Source organism: Salmo salar, chromosome ssa13 (assembly GCF_905237065.1).
Source record: "Salmo salar chromosome ssa13, Ssal_v3.1, whole genome shotgun sequence".
NCBI classification, from domain to species: Eukaryota; Metazoa; Chordata; class Actinopteri; order Salmoniformes; family Salmonidae; genus Salmo; species Salmo salar.
Window position 1 is genome coordinate 39,124,340 of NC_059454.1, and position 26,545 is coordinate 39,150,884.

Genomic DNA, 26,545 nt, shown 5'->3' on the forward strand with positions numbered 1-26,545 from the left:
GAGAGAGAGGGAGGGAGAGTGACGATAAAACTCCACTGTGAGCACTCCTGTAAGCTCAGTCACAGAGAGCAACAGAGAAGGAGAGAGAGTGAGAGTGTGTAACGAGGCAAGCAAGCAAAAGGGACTTACCACACACACTGACACACACACACAGGCAGACAAACAGGGCTCTCTGAGGTGAAATTGCACATGTTTTTGTCACCCCAGAGCAGACGGACTGGGTTGATGAATGAGCAGTAGTGAGTTATGTACAGCTGGGTGTACTGGACAGCAGAGACTGTGTTGCTAATAACCCTCAAAGTGTTTTTAACACCACTTTGAAGTTTTCTCTCTGGATCTGCTGCTGCGGGGGACCAATTTTATACCCTTTAAGGAGAAAAGAAGAAGGAAGGCCAAAGGCTAACAAAATTGGACCATCTCCAACTCCCCTTGGACTTTTTTTCCTTCTCTGTCTACTCCTGAGGGAAGCACGTGTGAGGAGGACTGAGGGATTGAATGCCAAGCAGTATTCTCTGAAGAAAATCCCAACTATTATTGGACTTCCACTTCAACCAACTATCGAAATACTATGAGGAAGATCCATTGCTCAGTGTGAGAGAAAGAGCAAGAAAGAGGGTGATAAAGAACTCTACCATCCACTTCTACCCAAGGCTTCCCTCCCTCCCCCAGCTTCAAACACCCCTCCTCTCTGCCTCTCTCTCCTTTGCCCCCTGCATCCCCCTCATCCCCCCCACAGAGCAGAAAGCGTGAAAAATCTCACTAATGGGTTTATTTGCTGTCAGATCTGTGCCGATCTGTCATTCCCCCGGACCACATTTCATAGTTGAGTAAGCCGCCTGGCTTTCTGGCTAGAGTTAGCTTTGCTCCAGCTCCAGCAACACACTGCTGTCTGGCTCAAAGATCATCAGGAAGAGAGCAGCCAAACCAGGAGTCAGAGTTGTTGTAGTCCAATCATCTTGGTTGGGGTCCTTGCATTTTTGTAACCTGGCAATAACTTTATACTTCCCAATCGTTGGACAGTTTGGACAGACCACTGGGCCAGTTGATCGAAGTTTCAGGGATCTTTGGGTTGATTTAGTGTTTGTTGAAGATGTGGTGTGGGCCGCTGGCCGTGCTGGCTGTGGTGTTCTGGACCCAGTTTGTCCTGCTGGAAGGGGTGGATGCCAAGAAGGAGAGGAAGAGGACGCAGGAGACCCCCCCACAGCACACAGAGGCATATAACACTACCCTCTCCAACAGCGAAGAGGTTGGCGGGAGCACCAAGGTAATGTTTGATTTGAAACTAACTAAAATGTGGTTTTGAAGTCACCAGAGGCTGCCTCCAGCCTCTTTGCTCTGTCGATCTACTGGTGTATTTCAAACTTTATGGCTGAAATGTGTATATTTGGTCTGATCCTACGAGTGCTGAACATAAGAAGAATGTTTATGATTAGTATGTGGAATATGTAATGAACTTTATTAGCGGTTTTGGATTGTGACTTTTGATTTTGATAACCTTATCTGATGAATATCAAAGTACAAACCTCATTGAAAATAACATTGTGCTACCTAAATTCAAACAACCTGCTAAATTATCTGATCGCATTCTCTTAACTTGGAATCTATTCTGAGATGTATACTTGAGCTGATAATTAACTTGTTAAATTATGGATTGCAATGACTGGCTATGGCAGGTAACATGCTCTGACAGATTTATCTGGACTTGATTCAGGCTTTATGAATGTATAATTCATGTCAAAGTGTTTTATAGAGAGAATGAGTGTAGTGGTGTAGTGGCAATAGACCGCATAGAACAGGTTTGCCCTACTGGGTCAAGCCTGAGAAAGTGAGTTGTGTCTGAAATGTGTGCAAACCTAAATGGATGACTTCCTGAAGAATGTGTGGAATGTGGGATGATCAATGCACCAATTAGTCCTCACTATGGGGGGCTAACACCGATTTCCCAGCCTATCAGATTTAAGGATTGTATATTGACAAATCGGGGCTCAAGAGTGTTTGAATCAACGTGAATTGGGGATAAGAAGATGTGACAGTTTAGTCTACATTCTGTTAAAGTGTAGCCAAAGTATAGTATTTATTTAAATATAAAATATGGACAGTAATTGGCAAACAGATAGAAACTTGTATTTTTACACCAAAGTACAATATGAAAAAGGTGTAGTAAAAGTTGTTTTCTGTTGAAAATACACCATGTGGTACTCGGGTAAACACAAAATGCTCCGTTGCCACTGATTCATACATCTACTTTTCATTTATGTTTTCCTGTCCAAAAACAGCATTTGACCTTTCACATTCTTATTTATTGGTTTATTGCTGGTATTACATATTTCCAGGAGTTTCCAATGAGGTATTTGTTTTGCCTTGAGCCCACCCATTGTGTTGGCATTCTTAAATAACCCTCTCTGCCCTGTCCGCTCAATACCAGCCCTTCCTCCCAGTCCAAGCTCTACCAGGTTGCCTCTCTGCCCTGTTGGTTGGTTAGCATATGACTTTTATTTGCCATAGATAGAGTGAGGATTTGTTTCTGTATTCTCAAGAAGAAGAACACATTATTCAGCCCTAGCCTGTCTCATTGTGATCTGGCTGTGTTTATTTGACTTGGTTTGCCCTGTAAAGGCAGAAGGCTCTGAAGGATGACCTTGTGTCAACCCCCAGGTTGCTGAAGACTGAGGATTTCTGCACCCCACTGGGATATATCTGTTCAGTTCTCTCTCCCATCTATCCAACCCGAGCCCAGGGTGTCTCTGTCTCCATAGCCCCCTTCCGCCCCCCTCCATCTCCCCCCATGGTCCAGCAACAGGCCACAGGCAGACTGCCATGATGTAATTCCTGGGAAAGTTAGGTGGGCAGATATTTAAAGAGCTTTGGCAGTACTGTTCCCAGCCCATTGATGCTGTCATTCACAGGGCCAGTCTGACTCCGCTGTGTCTGGGACATCCGATAGGGGCGGTGCGGCCCAGAAAAACTGGGGCAGCGTGCCGTGTAAGCCCCTCACAAAGCCCCATAGAAAGGGTCCTGAAAGAGGACACCTCGACAAGGATTAGCCCCCTGTGCCCCCCTCACTTACATTCTTTTCATCTTGTCTCCCACAATCTGAGGGTAATGACATAATCACTCCTAAGACCTTGTGTTATGGCAGATAGTGTCTCGGCCAAATACTGTCACCTCTAGTTGAGGACCCTGGGGTTTAGACTTTACATCTAAGGTTAAAGAGTGGAGATGTTGAAGGTTAGACAATGCAACCAAACTAATTTAGGCTACATAAGACTCATTTAGGCTACAGAAGACTCATTAAGGCTACAGAAATTGAGCACTTCTTATTGTAACGTGGTCTCAGGGATATTTGTCAAATTCTGTTCGTAAATCTGTGACATTCCGTTTAGTATAATAAATTACGTTACGTTAGGTTACGTTACATAATGAATGCATTATTGGTCGTAGGATGTATAGTATCGTACATCTTACCTGGTCGTACAATAGCATATGAATTGAATGATGTGACTTATCATACATCCTGGAGGACGTATAGTATTGCACATCTTTATCTGATACCAGGTTGCTTGTTGCGCTGTAACAACAAAGGAGAATTACTGGGAGAATTTACGTTGGCGGTTAGGGGAACTAAGAACAAATATGAGGAGAACTAAAATGACAAATGTTAGGAGAACTAAAACAACAAAGGTTAGGTGAATTTACTTTTAGAATAAGGGTTAACTGAAGGGTTAGCTAAAATGTTCAGTTTTCCCCGACACGACTCAAACATTCAACCTTTGGATTGCTAGAGTGTTGCGGATTATGCCCACCCATCCTCGCCGCCCAACCTCCCTACATTAGTTTCTGTCTTAATTAAGTAACTAGACCATTAGTAGGTATCATATGTCTTGGGGATGCTCAGAAATACGTAAAGTATATTTCGTATTGGCTCTGAGGCCAGGCTGCTTATTATGCATTTTGTATGGACAATGCAACAGCAAAATGGAATGCTATGTCACCCAGAGTTCAATGAAAATGTATCCAGTAAAAAACGAATAATGTCTACTATGCCAACTGCAAGCAGTGCTTGGTAGCTTCATTTCATGATGGAATCTTAGTTTGTTCAAGTTTTATCACTTAATCCTCACACCTGTAGGGGAGAGTGGGGTAAATTGAGCCATTTTTTACATTCAGCATTTTTACATTCACTCAGTCAAGGGAAATATAGCATTCTTTCTAACAAAGATATCTACGTATATTTCAGGATCTGGTGTATCCCTAGAGATAATCCAAATTCATATAAACATTACAGTTTGTGAAAAAAAAGCTTGTCCAAAAAAAGGGGTCTCTTGGCACAACTTCCCCCGGGTATGGGGTAAGTTGAGCTGCGGGACAGGGTAAGTTAAGCAAAGGGACAGGGTAAGTTAAGCCGCCTACACATTTCTGTACTGAATGAAATATTACCACTACCATTTTAAAACCATGCCTATATTTATTTCCAAAACACAATTCAACACAACTACAATCACTTTTTTAAAATCTTTTGAATCATTTAACACAGGCTTTACACCTTAACACAGACTTTGTACTTTTTAAACACTTTTATCACAGGCTCTGTTGTTACCTCATATCCCAGCGATAATGCCTTGCATTACAACTGGGAAGAAAACACTTACATCTGCTCAACCATTGGCTCAAAACAATCTATGGCCATTGGCTCAACTTATACTAAGGCAAACATTTAGACCATATTAGCACACACAGCTACAAGGATACAATTTCATGCTGGGTTTAGGACCTTATATTGAAGCTTATAGAGATCCCAACCGATTTATAGAAGAGTCTTAAAACGATCTACTTTGGTTTAGATGAAACCTCTAACACGATACATTCATTTGACTTGGTGAAAATCCGTTTTTTGGACCTAACTTGCTAACCACTTTTTCCATGTGGTTTCTTCCTTCACAGACTTCATGAAATTATGACCTCTTCCTAAATATTTGGTCAAATAATTAATTTTGTGTATGGTTGGCTCAACTAACCCCTTTGGCTCAACTTGCCCCACTCTTCCCTACCTGTAATGTTTTGGAGAAAACAACCTCCTTATTAAAGTGATGTTGGCAGGAGAACACCGGCTTGTATCTTCAAACAAGCCAAACAGTTTATACATTTGCATGTTTTTCTTTTTGCTCATGCAGTGGAAAGTCTTCTTGTGATGGCATTCATTTCGTATCTGGCCCAACCCCAGTGAGAGCTGTTGGCAGGGTGCAGCAGACCACATTCCATCAGAGATTTTCCATTTGAAATTGATCACAATTGAGGTGTGGAGTGGTGCACTTTGTGAAATTTGGTGAGATGATACAAAGCAGTAACCTTTTGTACCAAGCAGTACTTTTTTTGCACCAAAATCAACATTATGTCTGCTAAAATCGCTGACAGCACTACACATTTATTTTCTGCTACCATTCTTTCTGGGCACGTGTCAAAGTAATAACATAGATGGCTAATGATTCGCAGTCCATTCTATCATGATTTCACTGACTAGCACCGAAAATACACTGTGAGGGCAGAACTGCGTGAACAATATATACATTTGTATTTCACTTCTTTCCAAAGTGCAGTGAAATCTGTCAATGTTGAGCAGCAAAGGGCTCGGTCAGTGAAGGCAGTAATTGAGGCAGTCAAGTCGAACATCACACCTAGCATGTTGAGTAATGGCTAAGCAGTGCCCTGGGGGAGGGCTTGAGTTTCCCCTCTCTCATCCCAACACCATGATTAATGAAGGGGTGTGTGGCACCGTTTGAATCGCCCCACACACAGGGGACCCGGCTGGGAACACACACACACACACACACACACACAAAATAAACTCATCTCTCACACTGTTAAAGGAGGTATAGCCCACTAAGCTTGCCCATCACCATATCCAACCAAAAGATTGGAAACAGTGAGAACCAGGATCCCATAGTGAGAGTATGACATTTATAACATGTCGTAATGACCATTGTTTAGTTACACATTTCACAATCAATGTATGCACTCCTTGAAATCCTGACAGACAGCTATAATAACAATAATCAGCCCTTTGTCATTATATCTAAAATCTACAAGTAAAATAAAATGTTAGGATGATATTCCCCTTGAAATAAAACTTTTTTATATATATATTAGGCAAAGAGGTCCTGTTTTATTTGGATTACCTCTTATTTTAATAACTTCTAATTGATGCCAGATTTATAGAAATCCCTTAATCTTGCCTGATACGTATCATGTGCTGGTCATGTTCCTCTACCTCAGATTCACATTGGACTGGAGTCTTGAAAGTAAAGAATAATATGGGGGTGTATACGCCTACTGCCGTGCAAATGATTGTTAAAATGTTGGCAATCCTTGAATCGTTTTCAGAGCCATTGTTGTTTGTAGAAAAGAGTTATGTATTTCTTTTTTGCTGTGATATTTACATCAGACCTACATTTGATGGGTGTTGAAGCCAGGGAGAATTTGGCATGTATTCAAATTTGCCTTTCAGATGAACGATAAATTATATTTTTATTTCCCTCTTATATTTTGTGCTTTTCTACTTCCAACATGTTTTTAATACCTCATAAAGTAAGTGAGCACAGTACTTACACAATAAAAGTGCTTAAACCTAACAGAACGGAGGACTCTGCACTTATGTGGTAGAGTGGAACCGCAAATGGAGGCTATGGAGCACATAAGAGAAGAAAAGATCTCATGAGTGTCTACAGTATCTACCTGGTGCATTCCACAGTGAATAAAACCATGGAGCATAACTCAGACCTGGGATCAAATACTATTTGAAATATTTAAAAATACTTTGAGTGTTTGCTTTACCCTGTCTGGAGTGCCTGGTGGGCATGATTTGCATGCTTGGGACTTCTCTATTAGTTCTATTTGTAGGGGGTGCGTACTGGCGGCAGAGAAGTCAGGCTCAGGAGAGCAAAAACTGATTTACAACGGCGCAGTTTAATAAATAAAACCACCGTAAACAGAACAATAAATCAATGGGTAAACAAAACCCGTTACACACCAGCATAATGTGCACAAGCACTACAATAAACAATTCCGGATAAGGACATGGGGGGGAACAGAGGGTAAAATACACAACATGTAATGATGGAATTGAAACCAGGTGTGTGGGAAGACAAGACAAAACAAATGGAAAATGAAAGGTGGATCGGCGATGGCTAGAAGACCGGTGACGCCGAACGCCGCCCGAACAAGGAGAGGGAAGTCGTGACACCATTGCAAGTTCAATCAAGCACAAAAAGTTTTTCAGAACTTTGTGCTCTACAAATTAAGTATATCAAATAGTATTTGAACCTAGGTCTGGAAAAACTGTTCAGTTTTCAGTTTGATATGGAAGTGGAGCCATGGATCCTCTTACCTACCACAGATACAGGGGGAAAATAGCCCCCATTTGAGCAATTTGAAGACTATAATTTGAACACAAAGCAGGTGTGTCAGCAATCAGACTCTCTTCAGATTTTTGGACTAAAGCACAGTTATTATTCCCTAGGAGGTTTCATGAATACATTTGATTGCTTTAGTAGCTCTTACATGTCTTCACTGGAAAGGAATGCACATTCAATGTTTGCATAAATATCTACGGCATGTTGACACTGCAGCAGTTGTTTTGTGGAAAGAAAAGAAAGACGATATGATGGCTACACCATAGGAATATGTGTACGTGCAGCATACCCACAAATACTGTGACTTGAAACTGGCTTGATCCTTTACAGTCATATCATTTGATAATTTGGTAGCACTCTAGAGATTAAAATGGTGTCTATGTTTCATGTGGTTAATATGCAAAGGCCTACACTTTTCTCATATCCTCAACAACTTTTATGTGACATCTCTACACAGTTAAAGTGCAGCGTAGTGTGCAGGGTGCACCAGTTGCACAGGTTGCATGTCTAACCATATTTAGTGTTGTGGTGGTAAATCCTCTGTCTATGAGGTGCATCGGGGGAGAACTGCGGTGGATTGGACGCTCATTAGGGGGGAACGGGTGGATGCGTGACGATGGGGAAGCATGTGGGTTCCCCCTAGCCCAGCCCTACTGTAGCCTGGGTATCCCTGTCTCCCAGGATGTGATAGGCCCTGCCTTAGTTAGCCTCCTACACGCATGCATGGATGACTGCAAAAGGACTATAACGATATAAAAACAAGGGATTAGGGACGCCTCTACATCATCCTATCCCACGTCAAACTAAATATGTACCTGTTCACAAAACATACATTAGACATAATCTTACAAGCTTATTTTTTGGTGTGGCTGGTGCACCCTGCTCTCACATTTACATTTGTTTGGTAAAAACAGTAGGATAAAAACATGAGTCCATTCCAAACATTTTATTTTAAGAGCTTTGTCACGGACCAGTCAGGTAACATTACAAGATATTGTTTGCACGGTGAAGGTATTTTTTCTGTACTAGTTGGTGCATTTTAAGCAGTAAATTATGGATACTTATTAACAAGTTAAGAGTTATGGGCTATACCGTTATGTCTACAGAGGAGGCGGCAATGCTTCTTAAGGATTCAGAAACTACCTGCTATGTGGAGTGCTGTTCTGGATGAGTATCTATTGCAGCCAAAGAGACAAGTTTTAACAGTTATGTCTGTGGTTGCATTCCAAATGACACCCTATTCCCTACATAGTGCACTACTTTTAATCAGGATCCATGGCCATATGGCACCCTATTCCCTACATAGTGTACTACTTTTGACCAGCTCTGGTCATTTGGAACGCACGAAGTGTTTTTGATGGCATGCTGCCCCAGGGACATATTTCCCTCTCTTTATTGCTTCAAATAAAATTCTACCTAATTTCACCAAACATACAAATCAAATGTTATTTGTCACATACACGTGTTTAGCAGATGTTTTTGCGGGTGTAGCGAAGTGCTTGTGTTTCTAGCTCCAACAGTGCAGTAATATCTAACAATTCACAACAATACACACAACCTACAAGTAAAAGAATGGAATTAAGGAATATATAAATATTAGGATGAGCAATGTCGGAGTGGAATTGACTAAAATACAGTAGAATAGAATACAGTATATACATATGAGATGAGTAAAGCAGAAATATGTAAACATTATTAAAGTGACTAGTGTTCCATTGTGTGGCCACTGACTTCAAGTCTATGTATATAGGGCAGCAAATACATAGACTTGAAATGACTGGCCACTTTAATAATGGAACACTAGTCACTTTAATAAAGAGATGCATGTAAAGGGATTTTTCATCACGACTCGGGCAACTGTTTCCTGAATGATCATGGATATAATGAAGCAATAACTAAATTGGTGAATCGCATACATTGTAGGTAGGCTATTACATATTTGCAACCTTACATGCAATGTTCAACAACATAGTGTTGCAAAAGTGTCATGATATTGTACATCATGCATACAAACTGGGATGTTCATCATATATAGTGGTCACATATTTGTAAGTAAAGTTCATTGCACTATAAGGATCGGGGCATGTAGCAATATACACCATCCCTTCGGTATGAATAAAGCCCCCACCGATGAGCCAAACAAACAGTGTTTGATGTTCTGAGGAATACCTTTTAGTTTCACACCTTAAGAATGTCTGACACATTTTCCAAATCACCACTGGAGTGGTGTGCTCTCACAGCTGTTGAAAGACACGGCCATTGGATGGCACTCATACAACAGCCGGGATCAAAGGGAAGTTCAGATTGATACCTGTATCTATCCTCTGTTCACTTTGTTCATGTGCTGTACGCGCTGATATACAGGTATGTGAGTGAGAACATTGTTTCATTTGCGCCACACTCAGTAGGAACTGGATTAAACATACAGTAACTGACAGTTTTTCTATTTCGTCATGCAATGGGATTTTAATTTCTCTGTGTATGGACTCTGTCCTTCATCTGGGGAATATTGAAGATGACTGAGGTGCATTGAATCATAATTTCTTGCCAGCTGAGGGAAGTGCAACCATCTATCACTATTGGATGTCATGGTAGCAAAAATATTATGCTGAGTGATGTACAGCACGATCAATGAAAGTGAGGAATGTGTGTCCATACTAGAAAGATAAAAGACTTGAACAGATCTTAAAATCCTCATGACTTAATGTTTGATTGATGCACTCCTGTCACCAAATAGCAATTCTCATGATATGTTGTGTTACACACGGTATAAAAGTGTCAGAAAGTGATTTGCTCCATTTTGCAGTTCGAATAACAGTTATAATTACCTTGGTTACAGGCCAACTTCCTAAAATATCGAAAATCCTTTAGGGCACGGTTTCACGCGTTTAATTAGAAATGCGTGTGCTAACAATACAAGACGATAACAAGCAGAAAGAGAGGCTTCCTGTCCTAGCAGTGCTATTATTATGCAGGGAATAGCTACGGTAGCGTATATAATTATAAGTTGCATGTGTGGGCTGACTTGAGGTGGTCTAAAAACATCTGACATACAGTATGATGATCTATGTATGACATCAATGTGAGAGGAGAGGTGCAGTTATTTTGAGACTTGCAGGATGAACCGTCAGGTGTAGCGTTTAAGGTCCTTGTTTTGCGTTTCACCTGCTGTCAGTGTTCAGTGTGCATCACTTCAATCAAACAGAGTTGTCAGAGAGGGTCCTCGGTGATTATTGTCGGTGTTTAAATCAAACGTGTGGTTTAGGAATAGAGTTGCAGACAGCTCTTTCAGATTTTTTCGGCGTCTCAAACGCAAATAATTTTTCCTATGAGCTTTTAAGGTTGGTATGAAAGTGAGAGGTATAATTAGAGATAATTCCTATGCAGCATGAGCTGTAGAAAGAAAAAAAGGTTCAGTATAACCAATTAAATGGCCCGGGCAGTGTTGCAGTGTTATGGAAAAGATGTGGTGGATTATGCAGTAACAGTATCTTTGGCTTGACAAAATCTGTCTGCCGTTTATCTGTCTCCAGGCTTCAAAAACACAACAAAAACCCACAGACGTCTAACATGCACAAGGCACTGTGTTACTTAACTTGTTTATTTTGTCTGCCGTCACAAGAAAAGAGAGAAGAGAGAAGACGGAGAGAAAAACAAACCCAAAATATAAAACCTTTTTTTATTCCAGTATATTGAAGACAAGACAAACAAGGGGTTACTTTGTTGCTTTTGAACAGAACAAGAGGTGAGTCTCTCTTTCTGTCAAGAAAAGGGGGCATGTTAGTTTTGCAGATAAGTGATCCGTGTCCTCCTGCCAAACCTAAATAAATAAAATTTCAGACAGCTCACCTCCATGGCTTGTCTTAATCTCCTCTTTTATCTCCACCACAGTCACTTGATGTTTGGGGAGGAGGAAGAAGGCCTTTGCTTGGGGAGGATTCAAGGCATTCTGTGGTTATTGGAATTCATACAGCATCGCTTTTCACCCAAATGAAATAACGTCAGCCAGGGTGGGTTAGGGTTAGAATTATTTGGTGGCAGAGGCCTTTCATTTTGATAAATGAGATTTGTGAGGGTGTTTTTCTTCAACAAACGTATAACACCACCACACATCCAGAATCCCTGCATGTCAATCAAAGGTCTACAATCATCACCACCAGCATGAGGGAGTTTCCACTTAGAAATCATGTACGTCCATGCACTTCTTCAACAGCCTCTGTTGACTTTTATGGTATGCCACCATATCTATTATTGTGTTCATCAAGGTCGTTTCGGTCATTTCCTTCCTGTTATCGCTTACATTTTCAATTGTGCACCAAAAAATGTTTCATTGCTGGTATGTTTGTAGCTAGCTATAGGTGAAAGTGTTGTTGGATGTTTAGAAATCTTGTCGTAGGCTAATTGGTCACTAAAATATCCTATGGATAGTCATTTTTCAGGGAGTCCTGAATGCACAGTATGCTCATGGACATGTTTCTGTTAAAAAAAATCACTTCAGAAGTCTTGTTTATTTTCCTCTGACCCTATTAGGCAAATAACAATTGACGTGGCACCAGAGCGAGTTATCTGGAGAGAAAAAACAAGCAAACAGGGAAAGTCTTGGAAAGAAAAAGTGACTGAACATAATTGTCAAAGTGAAAGATACGACACAAAAAGCCTTCTTCCTGCTCTCTGGAATGGCAGTAGATCGGCAAGGAGACACTGCGAGAGAGCGAAAGAAAGAAAGAAAGAGAGTTCACTTAACAGTGTGACCTGCCTTGATGTCTGGCACCATTTAATAGTATCTTAAGGCAAGATTTTCCAATGGAGGGTAAGCAGAAATTATGACTCATTGGATTCAGTTACATAGTTACAATACTTTGCATTGTGTGCCAGTGGGCGAAATGATTCCAGACTGAAATATCTGATGAATCTTGCAATTAGCACTGTTCTCCTTAAAGAGCCATTTTGATTGAGGAATAAGAACACAGTGCAACAGTTTTGGACTAGCTTGATTGTAAGTACATTCTGGCAAAACCCTTAATCACACTTTATTTCACTGGGCACTTGTTTAATGCTCACCATCAATCAGCCAGGTTTATGTAGGTACACCTACCTCTCCTTGATGTATCATTGATTCAAAGTAGGCCTGTCTTCGTTGCAAAATCAGACCTCTGAAGTGGTTTGATGTTGAAAGAAAAATGTCTCATGGGTTTCTCTGTCTCATGTATCCTATAGAATCCTGACAACCAGAGAGTGGATCCCCTGGGATCATGGATGGACTTTGTGAAACGACCTGTAGGCAACTTCCCTGGGAAGTGCCGCAAACGCAAAAGGCCACTGGTAAATATAACAATGGCTTCAGTAGTGGTTCAAAGAAGCTAGCTGATCAAGCACTGGTTCGTTCATTACATTGGTCACGAAGCATCTAGTACGATACATAAGTAGAATATTGGTTGTTTGAATATTGAAACAAGTTTCTGTTTCAAATCGTGTTCACAGCAGTGGAGGCTGCTGAGTGGAGGATGGCTCATAATAATGGCTGGAATGGAGTCAATGGAATGGTATCAACCACATGGAAACCACATGTTTGATGTGTTTGATATCATTCCATTGACTCCATTCCAGACATTATTATGAGCCTTCCTCCCCTCAGCAGCCTCCACTGCTGTACAGTAGATTATCTTCTTATTCATATGATCCTATATTATTATGTAATGTGTTATTATTTCTTGGTCTCTGTCAGCCCGGGCCACCAGGTCCTCCTGGCCCCCCAGGCCCCCAGGGACCACCTGGATCCCCCGGGGCAGAGGTCACCCAGGAAGTCCTCCTCCAGGAGTTCAAAAAGATGATAAAAGGTGACATCATATAAAGTCCTAAAATGTCATATCAAGACATAACATGTGATAAAGTCCTTCGCTGTGTATAAGAGGACTCATTGATTTCAAGACATTGGTGATTGACTGTTACTACTGATGGATCATTGTCTCAGTGAAGGCGGAAGTATTTCATTAGTACCTGACCATCCACGGTACAGTGAGGGAAAAAAGTATTTGATCCCCTGCTGATTTTGTAGGTTTATTTGAACAGTGAGAGACAGAATAACAACAAAAAAATCCAGAAAAACACATGTCAAAAATTTTATAAAATGATTTGCATTTTAATGAGGGAAATAAGTATTTGATCCCTCTGCAAAACATGACTTAGTACTTGGTGGCAAAACCCTTGTTGGCAATCACAGAGGTCAGACGTTTCTTGTAGTTGGCCACCAGGTTTGCACACATCTCAGGAGGGATTTTGTCCCACTCCTCTTTGCAGATCTTCTCCAAGTCATTAAGGTTTCGAGGCTGACGTTTGGCAACTCGAACCTTCAGCTCCCTCCACAGATTTTCTATGGGATTAAGGTCTGGAGACTGGCTAGGCCACTCCAGGAGCTTAATGTGCTTCTTCTTGAGCCACTCCTTTGTTGCCTTGGCCGTGTGTTTTGGGTCATTGTCATGCTGGAATACCCATCCACGACCCATTTTCAATGCCCTGGCTGAGGGAAGGAGGTTCTCACCCAAGATTTGTTGGTATATGGCCCCTTCATCGTCCCTTTGATGCGGTGAAGTTGTCCTGTTCCCTTAGCAGAAAACACCCCCAAAGCATAATGTTTCCACCTCCATGTTTGACGGTGGGGATGGTGTTCTTGGGGTCATAGGCAGCATTCCTCCTCCTCCAAACACAGCGAGTTGAGTTGATGCCAAAGAGCTCCATTTTGGTCTCATCTGACCACAACACTTTCACCCAATTGTCCTCTGAATCATTCAGATGTTCATTGGCAAACTTCAAACGGGCATGTATATGTGCTTTCTTGAGCAGGGGGACCTTGCGGGCGCTGCAGGATTTCAGTCCTTCATGGCGTAGTGTGTTACCAATTGTTTTCTTGGTGACTATGGTCCCAGCTGCCTTGAGATCATTGACAAGATCCTCCCGTGTAGTTCTGGGCTGATTCCTCACCGCTCTCATGATCATTGCAACTCCACGAGGTGAGATCTTGCATGGAACCCCAGGCCGAGGGAGATTGACAGTTCTTTTGTGTTTCTTCCATTTGCGAATAATCTCACCAAGCTGCTTGGCGATGGTCTTATAGACCATTCCAGCCTTGTGTAGGTCTACAATCTTGTCCCTGACATCCTTGGAGAGCTCTTTGGTCTTGACCATGGTGGAGAGTTTGGAATCTGATTAATTGATTGCTTCTGTGGACAGGTGTCTTTTATACAGGTAACAAGCTGAGATTAGGAGCACTCCCTTTAAGAGTGTGCTCCTAATCTCAGCTCGTTACCTGTATAAAAGATACCTGGGAGCCAGAAATCTTTCTGATTGAGAGGGGGTCAAATACTTATTTCCCTCATTAAAATGCAAATCAATTTATAACATTTTTGACATGCGTTTGTCTGGATTTTTTGTTGTTATTCTGTCTCTCACTGTTCAAATAAACCTACCATTAAAATTATAGACTGATCATTTCTTTGTCAGTGGGCAAACGTACAAAATCAGCAGGGGATCAAATACTTTTTTCCCCTCACTGTAGATATTGGGTCAGCAACCTATTGGTGTACTGTAGTGCCAGAGAAAGTTTTTCCTATAGTTTAAAGTCAAGTCCATATTCGTGTCATCTTTCTAGTTGAGATTATCTCATATTCCTTCTGTGTTTTAATCAGAAGCTACAGAGAGGAGAACTGCTGCAGTGGACAGACAGTCCAGTACCAGTCCTAGTCAGATACCCACGGCCCACATCGCCCTGGAAAGAATGACCTCTTACAGGAGGATAGAGGAAGCCTTCCACTGTAAACTCAAAGGACCTGTGGTTATCGACAAGAAGACACTGATGGAGTTACAGAACTTTCAGACGGTACGTTTTAGAGGAACAATCGAGAAGTTTGTAAAGGATGTAGACGTTTGTGAAGTATTTGGTCACCCCCTTGAACATCTTTTGGATCCTCTTGTCTTACTCTTAGCCATTTAGTACACAATATCAAGCCCGTATTAATATTCACAGTCAGGTTTCTATCTTTCAATTTTCTTTCTTTTAGCCATGTTTGAATATTGGGATTGAAGATTGAACCAGCAATGATTCTAGTTATGTCCACTTGATGTATAAGAATGATGCCAGGAATCCTTAGGGATCACCCCATCCCTAGAGTCTGACAAAGCAGTACCAGGCTGGAGCTCAGACTGGCTCCTTAGTCAAAAATCCAATGCTCCACATCTCTTTCTGGGTCGGCATACAAAAGGCACTCTGTCTGGGACTTGGAATATGGTGTGGAGAGGACAAATTTATACACTGTTTAAATTAGCATGCTGTAGTGGAAGAACTATGCCCAGGGACATTCTGAGGCGGGAGGTTAAAGGGGCAATCAGCAGTTGCTACATCCATTTTTGGATTTCTAAATGAATGATATGTACCCATTGATTCTTGAAGAATATATCTTATACAGTTCTCATGAGCTTAGTTTAACTGTCATACCCCATCAGAACCCAAAATATAAGCTTGTTTTACTCCAATGTTTGTTAACAAAGTAAATGTAAACAAACACTGTATAGCCTCAGAACATGGTTAAAACTATAACTTTGATACCATACCTTGTATCCATAGGTCTGTCTATGAATTTGAGAGTGATTACATTTCTCCAGCCCCATCCCTCAGCATTTTACCAAAACAGTGGCAGGGATGTGCTTTGTTATTGTTTCAACTGCTGATTGGTCCTTTAAGAGTAGACATTTACCAAGTTTAAGAAATGTCAGTTGGAAAAGTTCGGATTGATTGTTCGGGTGTTCACTTTGGCAGACGTACAGATATCAATTGAGCCCAAATATGAGATGTAAAACTTGGTATTTTCTATCCGTCAGTCATTGTATAACTCCATTCTGCATGTCACATTGTATTTCTCCTTCCAGCCTCTTGCTAAAGGTGCCTTCCTCAGAGGGACAGGAATGGACCAATCCACAGGACGATTCACGGCTCCCGTCACAGGGATCTACCAGTTCTCTGCTAATGTTCATATCGGTAGGGAATGCTTCTCTACAATAAGTAAATCTAAATAACAGGGAATCATCTTGGGAAATATATTGAAATATATTGAAATATATTGAGACAATGAATGAGGCCCCATTTATACAGATATTTGGCTAAAATACTATATATTTTCAGAGGACTCTGTGACCTTGTATTCAGAGAGGTGTTTCTGAGCTCGATAATGTCTGACCTCAGATGAACTCTGTTTTCTCCCTGAAGACCACAATGAGGTGAAGAGGAGTAAGAGTCAGCTGAGAGCCAGGGACAATGTGCGAGTGCTGATCTGCATCGAATCCCTGTGTCATCGATATACGTGAGTACCATCAGTTTCAGTCAGTAACACTTTACTGTAGGTGTCCTTTGGAATGTATTCATAAAGCCTTTATCACAGCTATATAGCACAATGTAACATTTGTCATAAGCTGTTGTAAGTAGCTTTGAATAGTTATGAGTAACGGCATAATATGTAATTGAACCTGTTTTGATTGGTGTTACAGATAACTGTTCATCCTGTTGTCATATGCTCTAATGTCAACTGTTAATAACAACTGCTATTAAACAGTCTACATGACAACTTATGCCATGTATTATTACATGCTACATAAGAGTCTACATACCATGTGTTAGAGCAGGGTGTTATGTCATTTACCAACCTCTGTGTCACATTACTACATTTCATGGAATGATTGATGTCATAACCATGTCATATGCCCTTAATAAAGTGACATTAATTTGAAGTGTTATAAAACAGTTATGAATGTGCTTATACCACAGGATGAGTTGAAACTATCATAAAACTTTACAATTCAAAGGATCTCCAACAAACATGGGCAAATGGGAGCACATATGTACTTGGGATTTTCTTCATTTTGACAACGAGACAATAAACAGCTCTGAGTTGAACAAATTAGACCATGTCCAGATATAAAAAAGGACACATTATAATGCCATCAACTTGCAAAAAAAAACACTTTTTGTTTTTAAACGAAATGGAATCAAATAGAATTTTACAACACAATCAAGGTTGCTGGGGCACAACAGGATTTGTGACAGTAAATCATCTGAATAATAATGACCCAGTTAGGTTGAGTTAAATAAGATTTGTTAAGATGAAAAGGTAATTGTGCAAGTAAAATAGGATGTATATGTGTAACGTGAGAAAGAGTTTTTTTTTTTTATTCCACCTGTAGCTAGTGAAGTTAGCTATCTAGCGCTAGCAGATAGCTAACGTTAGCTAGATAGCTAAAGCAGTCCGTCAGCTGCGAACCGTGGCTATTGGACCTTGCCTTTCAGTGGGGGATTTTTTTTTGTACCAAACTAAATAATCAAGAAAATCACAGATACAGAACCCACACTACCATTACCAGTAACAACAACCACAGTGCTTACATTAACTTATGGTAACCCACGTAACGCCATCAATATAACACTATTACCAAAAGTGACAACAGTTCAGCACATAAAGTAACCAGTGATCTAAAGTTTAAATGAAACAACATTTCACACACATAATGCGTTATTTTCAGAGATAGCTAACAACAGCAAGTGAGCTGCAATAAAAAAACTGTTTCCACCCATTACAAGTCAAAATGTGATTGGTTGATTCCACTGTCACTACAAAATTCTGCTCAGTTGAATGGCAGATGTCTTCTATCGAGCTTCTGAGGGCTTAGTGCCTGGTGAGCTATCTAGCTAGATTTATCTCAACAGAAACCACCAAAGAAAAATCCTGATTTAGATATTTTTTTCTCCTCAGTTTTAACACTTTCCAATACAAACGGAAGAGATTAAATCAGAATGTAATTGAAAAGAAGAGTATAATCAGAATACCATTGAAATATTATTCAAAAGATGAAATTGAAATTAAAACGACATTTATATTTAAAAAATACAACAATTATTTTATAATTGGGCCTTCTCTGAACGTGTAGATTGCCTTGACGGTTCCCCAATGCCATCCGTGGGTCGTAAAAATAACGCAATTGCAACGTCAACTACTTAGTTACCTGACTAACAAGCCATTTTTTTTATAATATACAGTGCCTTCAGAAAGTATTCATACCCCTTGACTTTGGCAGGATGTCCAACCGGGCCTCACAACCGCAGACCACATGTATGGCGTTGTGTGGGCGAGCGGTTTGCTGATGTCAACCTTGTAAACAGAGTGCCCCATGGTGGCGGTGGGGTTATGGTATTGGCAGGCATAAGCTACAGACAATGAACACAATTGCATTTTATCGATGGCTATTTTAATGCACAGAGATACCATGACGAGATCCTGAGATGCATTGTCGTGCCATTCATCCGCCGCCTTCATTATCATGTTTCAGCATGATAATGCACAGCCCCATGTCACAAGGATCTGTACACAATTCCTGGAAGCTGAAAATGTCTCAGTTCTTCCATGACCTGCATACTTACCAGACGGATCACCCATTGAGCATGTTTGGGATGCTCTGGATTGACGTATACGACAGCGTGTTCCAGTTCTCGCCAATATCCAGAAACTTCGCACAGCCATTGAAGAGGAGTGAGAAAACATTCCACAGGCCACAATCAACAGCTTGATCAACTCTATGTGAAGGAGATGTGTCGCGCTGCATGAGGAAAATGGTGGTCACACCAGACACTGACTGGTTTTCTGATCCACGCCTCTATCTTTTTTTCTAATGTACCTGTGACCAACAGATGCATATCTGAATTCCCAGTCATGTGAAATCCATAGATTAGGGCCTAAAACATTTATTTCAATTGACTGATTTCCTTATATGAACTGCAACTCTGTAAAATCTTTGAAATTGTTGCATGTTGCATGTTGCATTTTATATTTTTTATACCAGGACGTGGTCCATTTTGTGCAGCTCAGACCAGTTTATTGTCTTATTGTGAAACACTTCAAATTAATGTCACTTTACTTATGGTGTCTTTGCACATTATATTAAGGGCAGATGACATGGTTATGACATCGATCATTCCATGAAATGTAATAATGGTACACAGAGGTTGGTAAATGACATAACGCCCTGTTATAACACATGGTATGTAGACTCCTATGTAGCATGCAATAACAATTTATGTCATATGTCATGCAGATGGTGTAAAAGCAATTGTTATTAACAGTTGACAGAGTATATGACAACAGGATGAACAGTCATCTCCAACACTCATTAAAAATTGTTTAATTACATCTTATGTCGTTACTCATAACTATTTAGAACTACTTATGGAAGCTTATGACAAATGGTATGTGCTATATAGCTGTTGTAAAGGCTTTATGAATGCATTCATAAGGATACCTACAGTGAAGTGTTACCGTCTCAGTCTATTGATCATCTATCAACAAATCAGTATGGTAAAGTTTTTTGTTTAATTTATTTTATTTATTTCACCTTTTATTTAACCAGGTAAGCTAGTTGAGAACAAGTTCTCATTTACAACTGCGACCTGGCCAAGATAAATCAAAGCAGTGCGACACAAACAACAACACAGAGTTACACATGGAATAAACAAGCGTACAGTCAATAACACAATAGAAAAAAAGAAAGTCTATATACAGTGTGTGCAGATGGCATGAGGAGGTAAGGCAATAAATAGGCCATAGTAGCGAAGTAATTACAATTTAGCAGATTAACACTGGAGTGATGAATGAGCAGATGATGATGTGCAAGTAGAGATACTGGTGTGCAAAAGAGCAGAAAAGTAAATAAAAACAATATGGGGATGAGGTAGGTCGATTGGATGGGCTATTTACAGATGGACTATGTACAGCTGCAGCAATCGGTTAGCTGCTCAGATAGCTGATGTTTAAAGTTAGTGAGGGAAATATAAGACTCCAGCTTCAGCGATTTTTGAAATTTGTTCCAGTCACTGGCAGCAGAGAACTGGAAGGAAAGGCGACCAAAGGAGGTGTTGGCTTTGGGGATGACCAGTGAGATATACCTGCTGGAGCGCATGCTATGGGTGGGTGTTGTTATCGTGACCAGTGAGCTGAGATAAGGTGGAGCTTTACTTAGCATAGACTTATAGATGACCTGGAGCCAGTGGGTCTGGCAATGAATATGTAGCGAGGGCCAGCCAACTAGACACAGGTCGCAGTTGTGGGTGGTATAAGGGGCTTTGGTGACAAAACGGATGCCACTGTGATAGACTGCATCCAGTTTGCTGAGTAGAGTATTGGAAGCTATTTTGTAGATGACATCGCCAAAGTCGAGGATCAGTAGGATAGTCAGTTTTACTAGGGTAAGTTTGGCCGCGTGAATGAAGGAGGCTTTGTTGCGAAATAGAAAGCCGATTCTAGATTTGATTTTGAAATGGAGATGTTTAATATGAGTCTGGAAGGAGAGTTTACAGTCTAGCCAGACACCTAGGTATTTGTAGTTGTCCACATATTCTAGGTCAGAACCGTCCAGGCTAGTGATGCTAGTCGGGCGGGCGGGTGTGGGCAGTGAACGGTTGAAAAGCATGCATTTGGTTTTATTAGCGTTTAAGAGCAGTTGGAGTGTTGTATGGCATTGAAGCTCGTTTGGAGGTTTGTTAAAACACAGTGTCCAAAGAAGGGCCAGATTGTATACAGAATGGTGTCGTCTGCATAGAGGTTTATCAGACGAATCACCCGCAGCAAGAGAGACGTCATTGATATATACAGAGAAAAGAGTCGGCCCGAGAATTGAACCCTGTGGTACCCCCATAGAGACTGCCAGAGGTCCAGACAACAGGCCCTCCGATTTGACACACTGAACTCTGTCTGCGAAGTAGTTGGTGAACCAGGCGAGGCAGTTATTTGAGAAACCAAGGCTATTGAGTCTGCCAATATGAATATGGTGATTGACAGAGTCAAAAGCCTTGGCCAGGTCGATGAAGACGGCTGCACAGTACTGTCTTTTGTCGATGGTGGTTATGATATTGTTTAGTACCTTGAGCGTGGCTGAGGTGCACCCGTGACCAGCTCGGAAACCGGATTGCACAGCAGAGAAGGTACAATGGGATTCGAAATGGTCAGTGATCTGTTTATTAACTTGGCTTTCGAAAACTTTAGGCAGGGCAGGATGGATATAGGTCTATAACAGTTTGGGTCTAGAGTGTCACCCCCTTTGAAGAGGGGGATGACCGTGGCAGCTTTCCAATCTTTAGGGATCTCGGACGATACGAAAGAGAGGTTGAACAGACTGGTAATAGGGGTTGCAACAATGGCGGCGGATAGTTTTAGAAAGAGAGGGTCCAGATTGTCTAGCGCAGCTGATTTGTACGGGTCCAGGTTTTGCTGCTCTTTCAGAACATCTGCTATCGGGATTTGGGTGAAGGAGAAGCTGGGTAGGCTCGGTCAAGTAGCTGTGGGGGGGGGGGGAGGGTTGGGGTAGCCAGGAGGAAAGTATGGCCAGCCGTGGAGAAATGCTTATTGAAATTTTCGATTATCAGGGATTTATCGGTGGTGACCGTGTTACCTAGCCTCAGTGCAGTGGGCAGCTGGGAGGAGGTGCTCTTGTTCTCCATGGACTTTACAGTGTCCCAAAACCTTTTGGAGTTAGAGCTACAGGATGCAAACTTTGCTAGCCATTGCTTTCCTGACTGACTGCGTGTATTGGTTCCTGACTTCCCTGAACAGTTGCATATCACGGGGACTATTCGATGCTATTGCATTCCGCCACAGGATGTTTTTTGTGCTGGTCAAGGGCAGTCAGGTCTGGAGTGAACCAAGGGCTATATCTTTTCTTAGTTCTAAATTTTTTGAAAGGGGCATGCTTATTTAAGATGGTGAGGAAATTACTTTTAAAGAACGACCAGGCATCCTCGACTGACGGGATGAGGTCAATATCCTTCCAGGATACCCGGGCCAGGTCGATTAGAAAGGCCTGCTCGCAGAAGTGTTTTAGGGAGCGTTTGACAGTGATGAGGGGTGGTCATTTGACCGCGGACCGCTGGCTTTTGCAACATACTTGGAGTGTAGTAAAAACAAAACAATATCAAAACTATTTTTGCTTTACCCCCAAAAGAGTTAGCTAATCCATTCTATTGTCTGCCAGGGCAGCCTTTCTTGTTGTGTTCTTGAGGCTCTATATTGACAGCAGTCATGCGTGATAATCAGAGTTTAATGCCAGTTTTATGACCTGTTAAACAAGTTGTTTATTATACGTTGTGTGGAACAAGTTAGGCATTTCCTGTGTAAAAGTGAAGCACGCTTTAAATGAAATGTCCTCTCACTCCTTCTCCTGGTCCCTTTCGCCTCCAAAATTGTTCTAGACTCACCTTTGACACCTGAGAAACCCTGCTGCTGCTTCCAACATCACAGGCCAAGGTCGTTTATCATCATAGCAAAACATTTTGCAATGAAGAAAAGGAACATTTCATATGGGAAAGGTTCAGGTAGTCCCTCCCTGTTTCAGTCCTATTTAAAAAAATGTGTTGCCTATTGAATACGACCCTGAATAGAGAAATGCCCTTTTTGGGATGTGTGAAGGATGAATTTTACACACTCATTTGTAAATACCAGAATATTACACACCCATTTTCGGTGATATGAGTACTGTTGTTCACATACTTTGGCCTTTTTTGTTTATATAAAGTAAGCAAAATCTGAAATGTTGAAACGAACGGTACCCAAGTTTTCCTCCATATATACAGGCCAACAACCTTGCTTCACAACCTGGTATTATGAAAGAAATGTATAAATAATATTGTTATCCGAAAAAGTGGGCTCAATCTTTTTTGCCTTTCCACCCCTAAGCCTCCAGCCTGTCTCGCTCTCCCACACATGAAAATGCAGAGAATGTGAAATGAGGCTCATTGCGATGGCAGTTAAAGTGAAGACAAACATGATTGATTCACCATAAAAATTGTGCGTTTTCCACTAAACAGGAGCCAGTGGTCTCAGCAAGAGTTGTACAACTAGACTCCATGCCTGCTATATTACATATTACTCTCTGCACTGCAGACTTCATTAAAGACTCACTGTAATGATTATGATGATTCAAGACTCAAAATGAAGCAATGACATGTTTATTTAATGTGTACAAAAACACATTTTGCATGAAGTATCATGCAATTAGATGATTTTGTTTCAGAACTTATTAGGTGTGTATAGATTAAGTAAAGTTATTTAGAACAAATATAAAGTTCAGGAAAAAAAGATGATGATTAATTGTCAATAATTTTTTGTTTTCTTCTTCATTGCAGGTCATTAGAGATGATTGTTGGATTGGAAAGTAACAGCAAGATCTTCACAGTGAATGTGCAAGGGTTACTAGAGCTACAGGTAGGCTTATATTTATCAAACCACGCTCACCATTTAGATTCTCCAGTAGGGTTGAGCTGAATATAAAGCCTTTAAGAAAGGTTTGGAAGTATAATTACTATTGTATAATGAGTTGTATTATCACTATAACAAAACAAATAGTAATCATATTCTTGTATTTAAAATGTTATTGTATCTCCTCAGGTTGGACAGTACACCTCAATATTTGTGGACAATGGAGCTGGGGCATCCATCATAATACAGAATGGCTCTGACTTCATGGGAATGTTGCTGGGTGTATAGCCTTACGTCCTGGCCTTGGAGCTGGGGGTATACCTTACCTCTTCCCATTGGACACCAGGGCCCTGGCCACGCAAGGCATCTGTATCTAATTGGACTACTAACAGACGCTATTGGCCTATCACCATCCATGGAGGAGAAAGGACAGTTTTGAAAGCTTTAGGACTGTGTCTCTCCACAGACACCATGAAAGCAAGCACTCCCGTGGGCCAAGAAAGACATTAAGTACATTCCAACAGACAAATCCTAATAGACAAGACTTCAAATCACTCAATGAAAGGTTTTTATTTGAAAGGTTTTTATGTCAATCTATTCATTTGTATGGCAGTAAGTAAGTACAGTACATAGACCTGTGAGTGTGTATATACACTGGATGATGCAAAGATGCTCAGATGCATCGTATGGGTGTCAAACGTTTCAGCTAAGGTTGCAAAATTCCAGGAAAAAACAGGGAATTTTGGGGAAAATTGGCCTCTGTATAATATTCCGTGGGCAGATTCTGCGTGTAGACTGAGAGAATCTGGTAGGACTGAACGAGATGCATGAGAGCAACATTAGTTCCGGTTTTGGGGTTTTCGTCACTGGTTATTTGGACTTATCAGGATTGGGCGAAGGCGGTGCTTAAAATGGATCAGAAGGAGGGGGGAGGGGGGGGTCTTTGGCTGAGAGTTTCCTTTTGTGAGGGTGGAGACTTCATTTTTGCCGTAACTCGCAATTTCTAACACGTTATGAACACAAAAGTTAATCACGCAGCTGACCAAATTTACACAACATTTTACTTCTGGGTTAACAGAGATTAGTTTCTGTCTGGAACTATTTTGTGGGATTCAAATCCAAACGAACCAATTTGGTTAGAGCATTTAAATGAAATGCGAGTGTGTCGGCCATTCTGTTTTATACTGATGTATTTAATATACAGTTTTTCCAAGTTACGCTTACGCCAAATGATATAACTGCCATGGTCAAGCAGAAAAGATGTTACATATTGTTTTATAAAATGCCAGTTGTTTCAGCAAAAGAGACCGATCATGTTATCTATTCAATTAGAAAATACTCACATATAGATTTGTGTTGTGTATATCTATACGTTTTTTTTCTCGCCATATAGTTGATTACGTTTTCTGTAAATTATTATATTTAATTAATACACATTGTTAAGAATTGAATTTGGACGTACATGGAGTTTATGTTCAAATGTAACCACAAATGGATATTCATATCTTTTCTTACCATAGGGATTCATTTACAGGTTATATAGAGTTTCAAGACTAGCACAGATTGGAGTACCGTTATGTTTTATACTGATTTGCTTTTTAAGAACTAATACAGTATGATATATTGTAATGAGATCAAAATTAAACTATGGTCAAATATTATGTTATTTCTGTGTTTACTAAATACATGTTAGTGCTGAAAAAGCTTGACATTTACACTGAGTGTAAAGATCTTCCAGATATTGAGTTGCATCCCGTTTTGCCCTCAGAACCGCCTCAATTCACCAGGGGGATGGACTCTACAATGTGTCTAAAGCGTGCCACAGGGATGGGGGGCCCATGTTGACTCCAATGCTCTCCACAGTTGTGTCAAGTTGGCTGGATATCCCTTGGGTGGTGGACCATTCTTGATACACACGGGAAACTGTTGAGAGTGAAAAACCCAGCAGTATTACAGTTCTTGACAAACTCAAACCAGTTCGCCTGGCACATACTACCATACCTCGTTCAAAGGCACTTAAATCTTTTGTCTTGCCCATTCACCATCTGAATGGCACACATACACATTCCATGTCTCAATTGGCTTCAAAATCCTTCTTTAACCTTTCTCCTCCCCTTTCATCTACACTGATTGAAGTGAATTTAACAAGTGACATCAATAAAGGATCATAGGTTTCACCTGGATTCACCTGGTCAGTCTATGTCATGGAAAGAGCAGGTGTTCCTAGAGTTTTGTACACTCAGTGTATATTGGAGAAGACTAAAAGTATCAATAATCAATGCATTTTACAGAGAGGAATGCGAGCCTTTTTACCACCTTGACCAGTCATATAATGGAGTTATAATGGGGGTATGAATATTTCTTTTAGATATAAATATCTTGGGTGGTCTGTGTATCACAAGGCCCTAATAAGCAGCTTTTAGCCTCCATTGCACAAATGTCAGTCCAGCCACTTGTACGAGCTTGTTAGCATCAAGTCATGAATGCCTTAATAAGAGAGTTCTGCTCATGGAAGCATTGTTGAGCCCAAAGTGCCATACACTGTACCCACACACACCAAACACAAAGACTTTATCTACACCAGTCAAACTACAACAGTAATCTGCTGATCCAAGGGAAAGCCCTTTAAATTCCATTTTGGCTGAATCTAAAGCCTGGATTTGGACTGTATCAGACCCTTCTACCAGTATTTATACTGCCTGTGTTAATTGTGTTAGACTAACCACTAACCTGTCATTTCTTATACAGGTGAATCAGACATGACTTTTAGTGTGTTTGGGGCAGGAATGAAGACTGAATCGGTATACAAATGACTTACCGTATTTAAAATGATGTCATGAGAGGGAGGGACAATTCCCA

The 26,545-nt window shown here is 40.8% G+C and overlaps 1 protein-coding gene across 3 annotated transcripts; it reads left to right on the plus strand.

Moving 5' to 3' along the window:
• On the plus strand, positions 1-25,347 carry c1qtnf12 (C1q and TNF related 12). 3 transcript variants are annotated; one of them, XM_014136085.2, is made up of 8 exons: positions 1-1,264; positions 12,624-12,728; positions 13,132-13,243; positions 15,098-15,279; positions 16,326-16,434; positions 16,663-16,756; positions 23,614-23,692; positions 23,876-25,347. In XM_014136085.2, exons 1-8 carry the CDS (start codon positions 1,091-1,093, stop codon positions 23,972-23,974), a joined length of 954 nt encoding a protein of 317 aa, XP_013991560.1. In that variant the 5' UTR covers positions 1-1,090; the 3' UTR covers positions 23,975-25,347. The 3 variants fall into 3 exon arrangements, with proteins under 3 accessions (XP_013991560.1, XP_013991559.1, XP_013991558.1); XM_014136084.2 differs by having other exon boundaries at positions 2-1,264; positions 15,092-15,279; XM_014136083.2 differs by having other exon boundaries at positions 11-1,264; positions 15,089-15,279.
• Positions 25,348-26,545: the final 1,198 nt, after the last annotated feature.

Coding starts and splice junctions, on each gene's coding strand:
- c1qtnf12 (XM_014136083.2), top strand. CDS start 1,091: ATGTGGTGTGGGCCGCTGGCCGTGCTGGCTGTGGTGTTCTGGACCCAG. Junction 16,435..16,662: donor CTCTGCTAATGTTCATATCG/GTAGGGAATGCT, acceptor TTCTCCCTGAAG/ACCACAATGAGGTGAAGAGG. Junction 16,757..23,613: donor TCCCTGTGTCATCGATATAC/GTGAGTACCATC, acceptor TCTTCATTGCAG/GTCATTAGAGATGATTGTTG.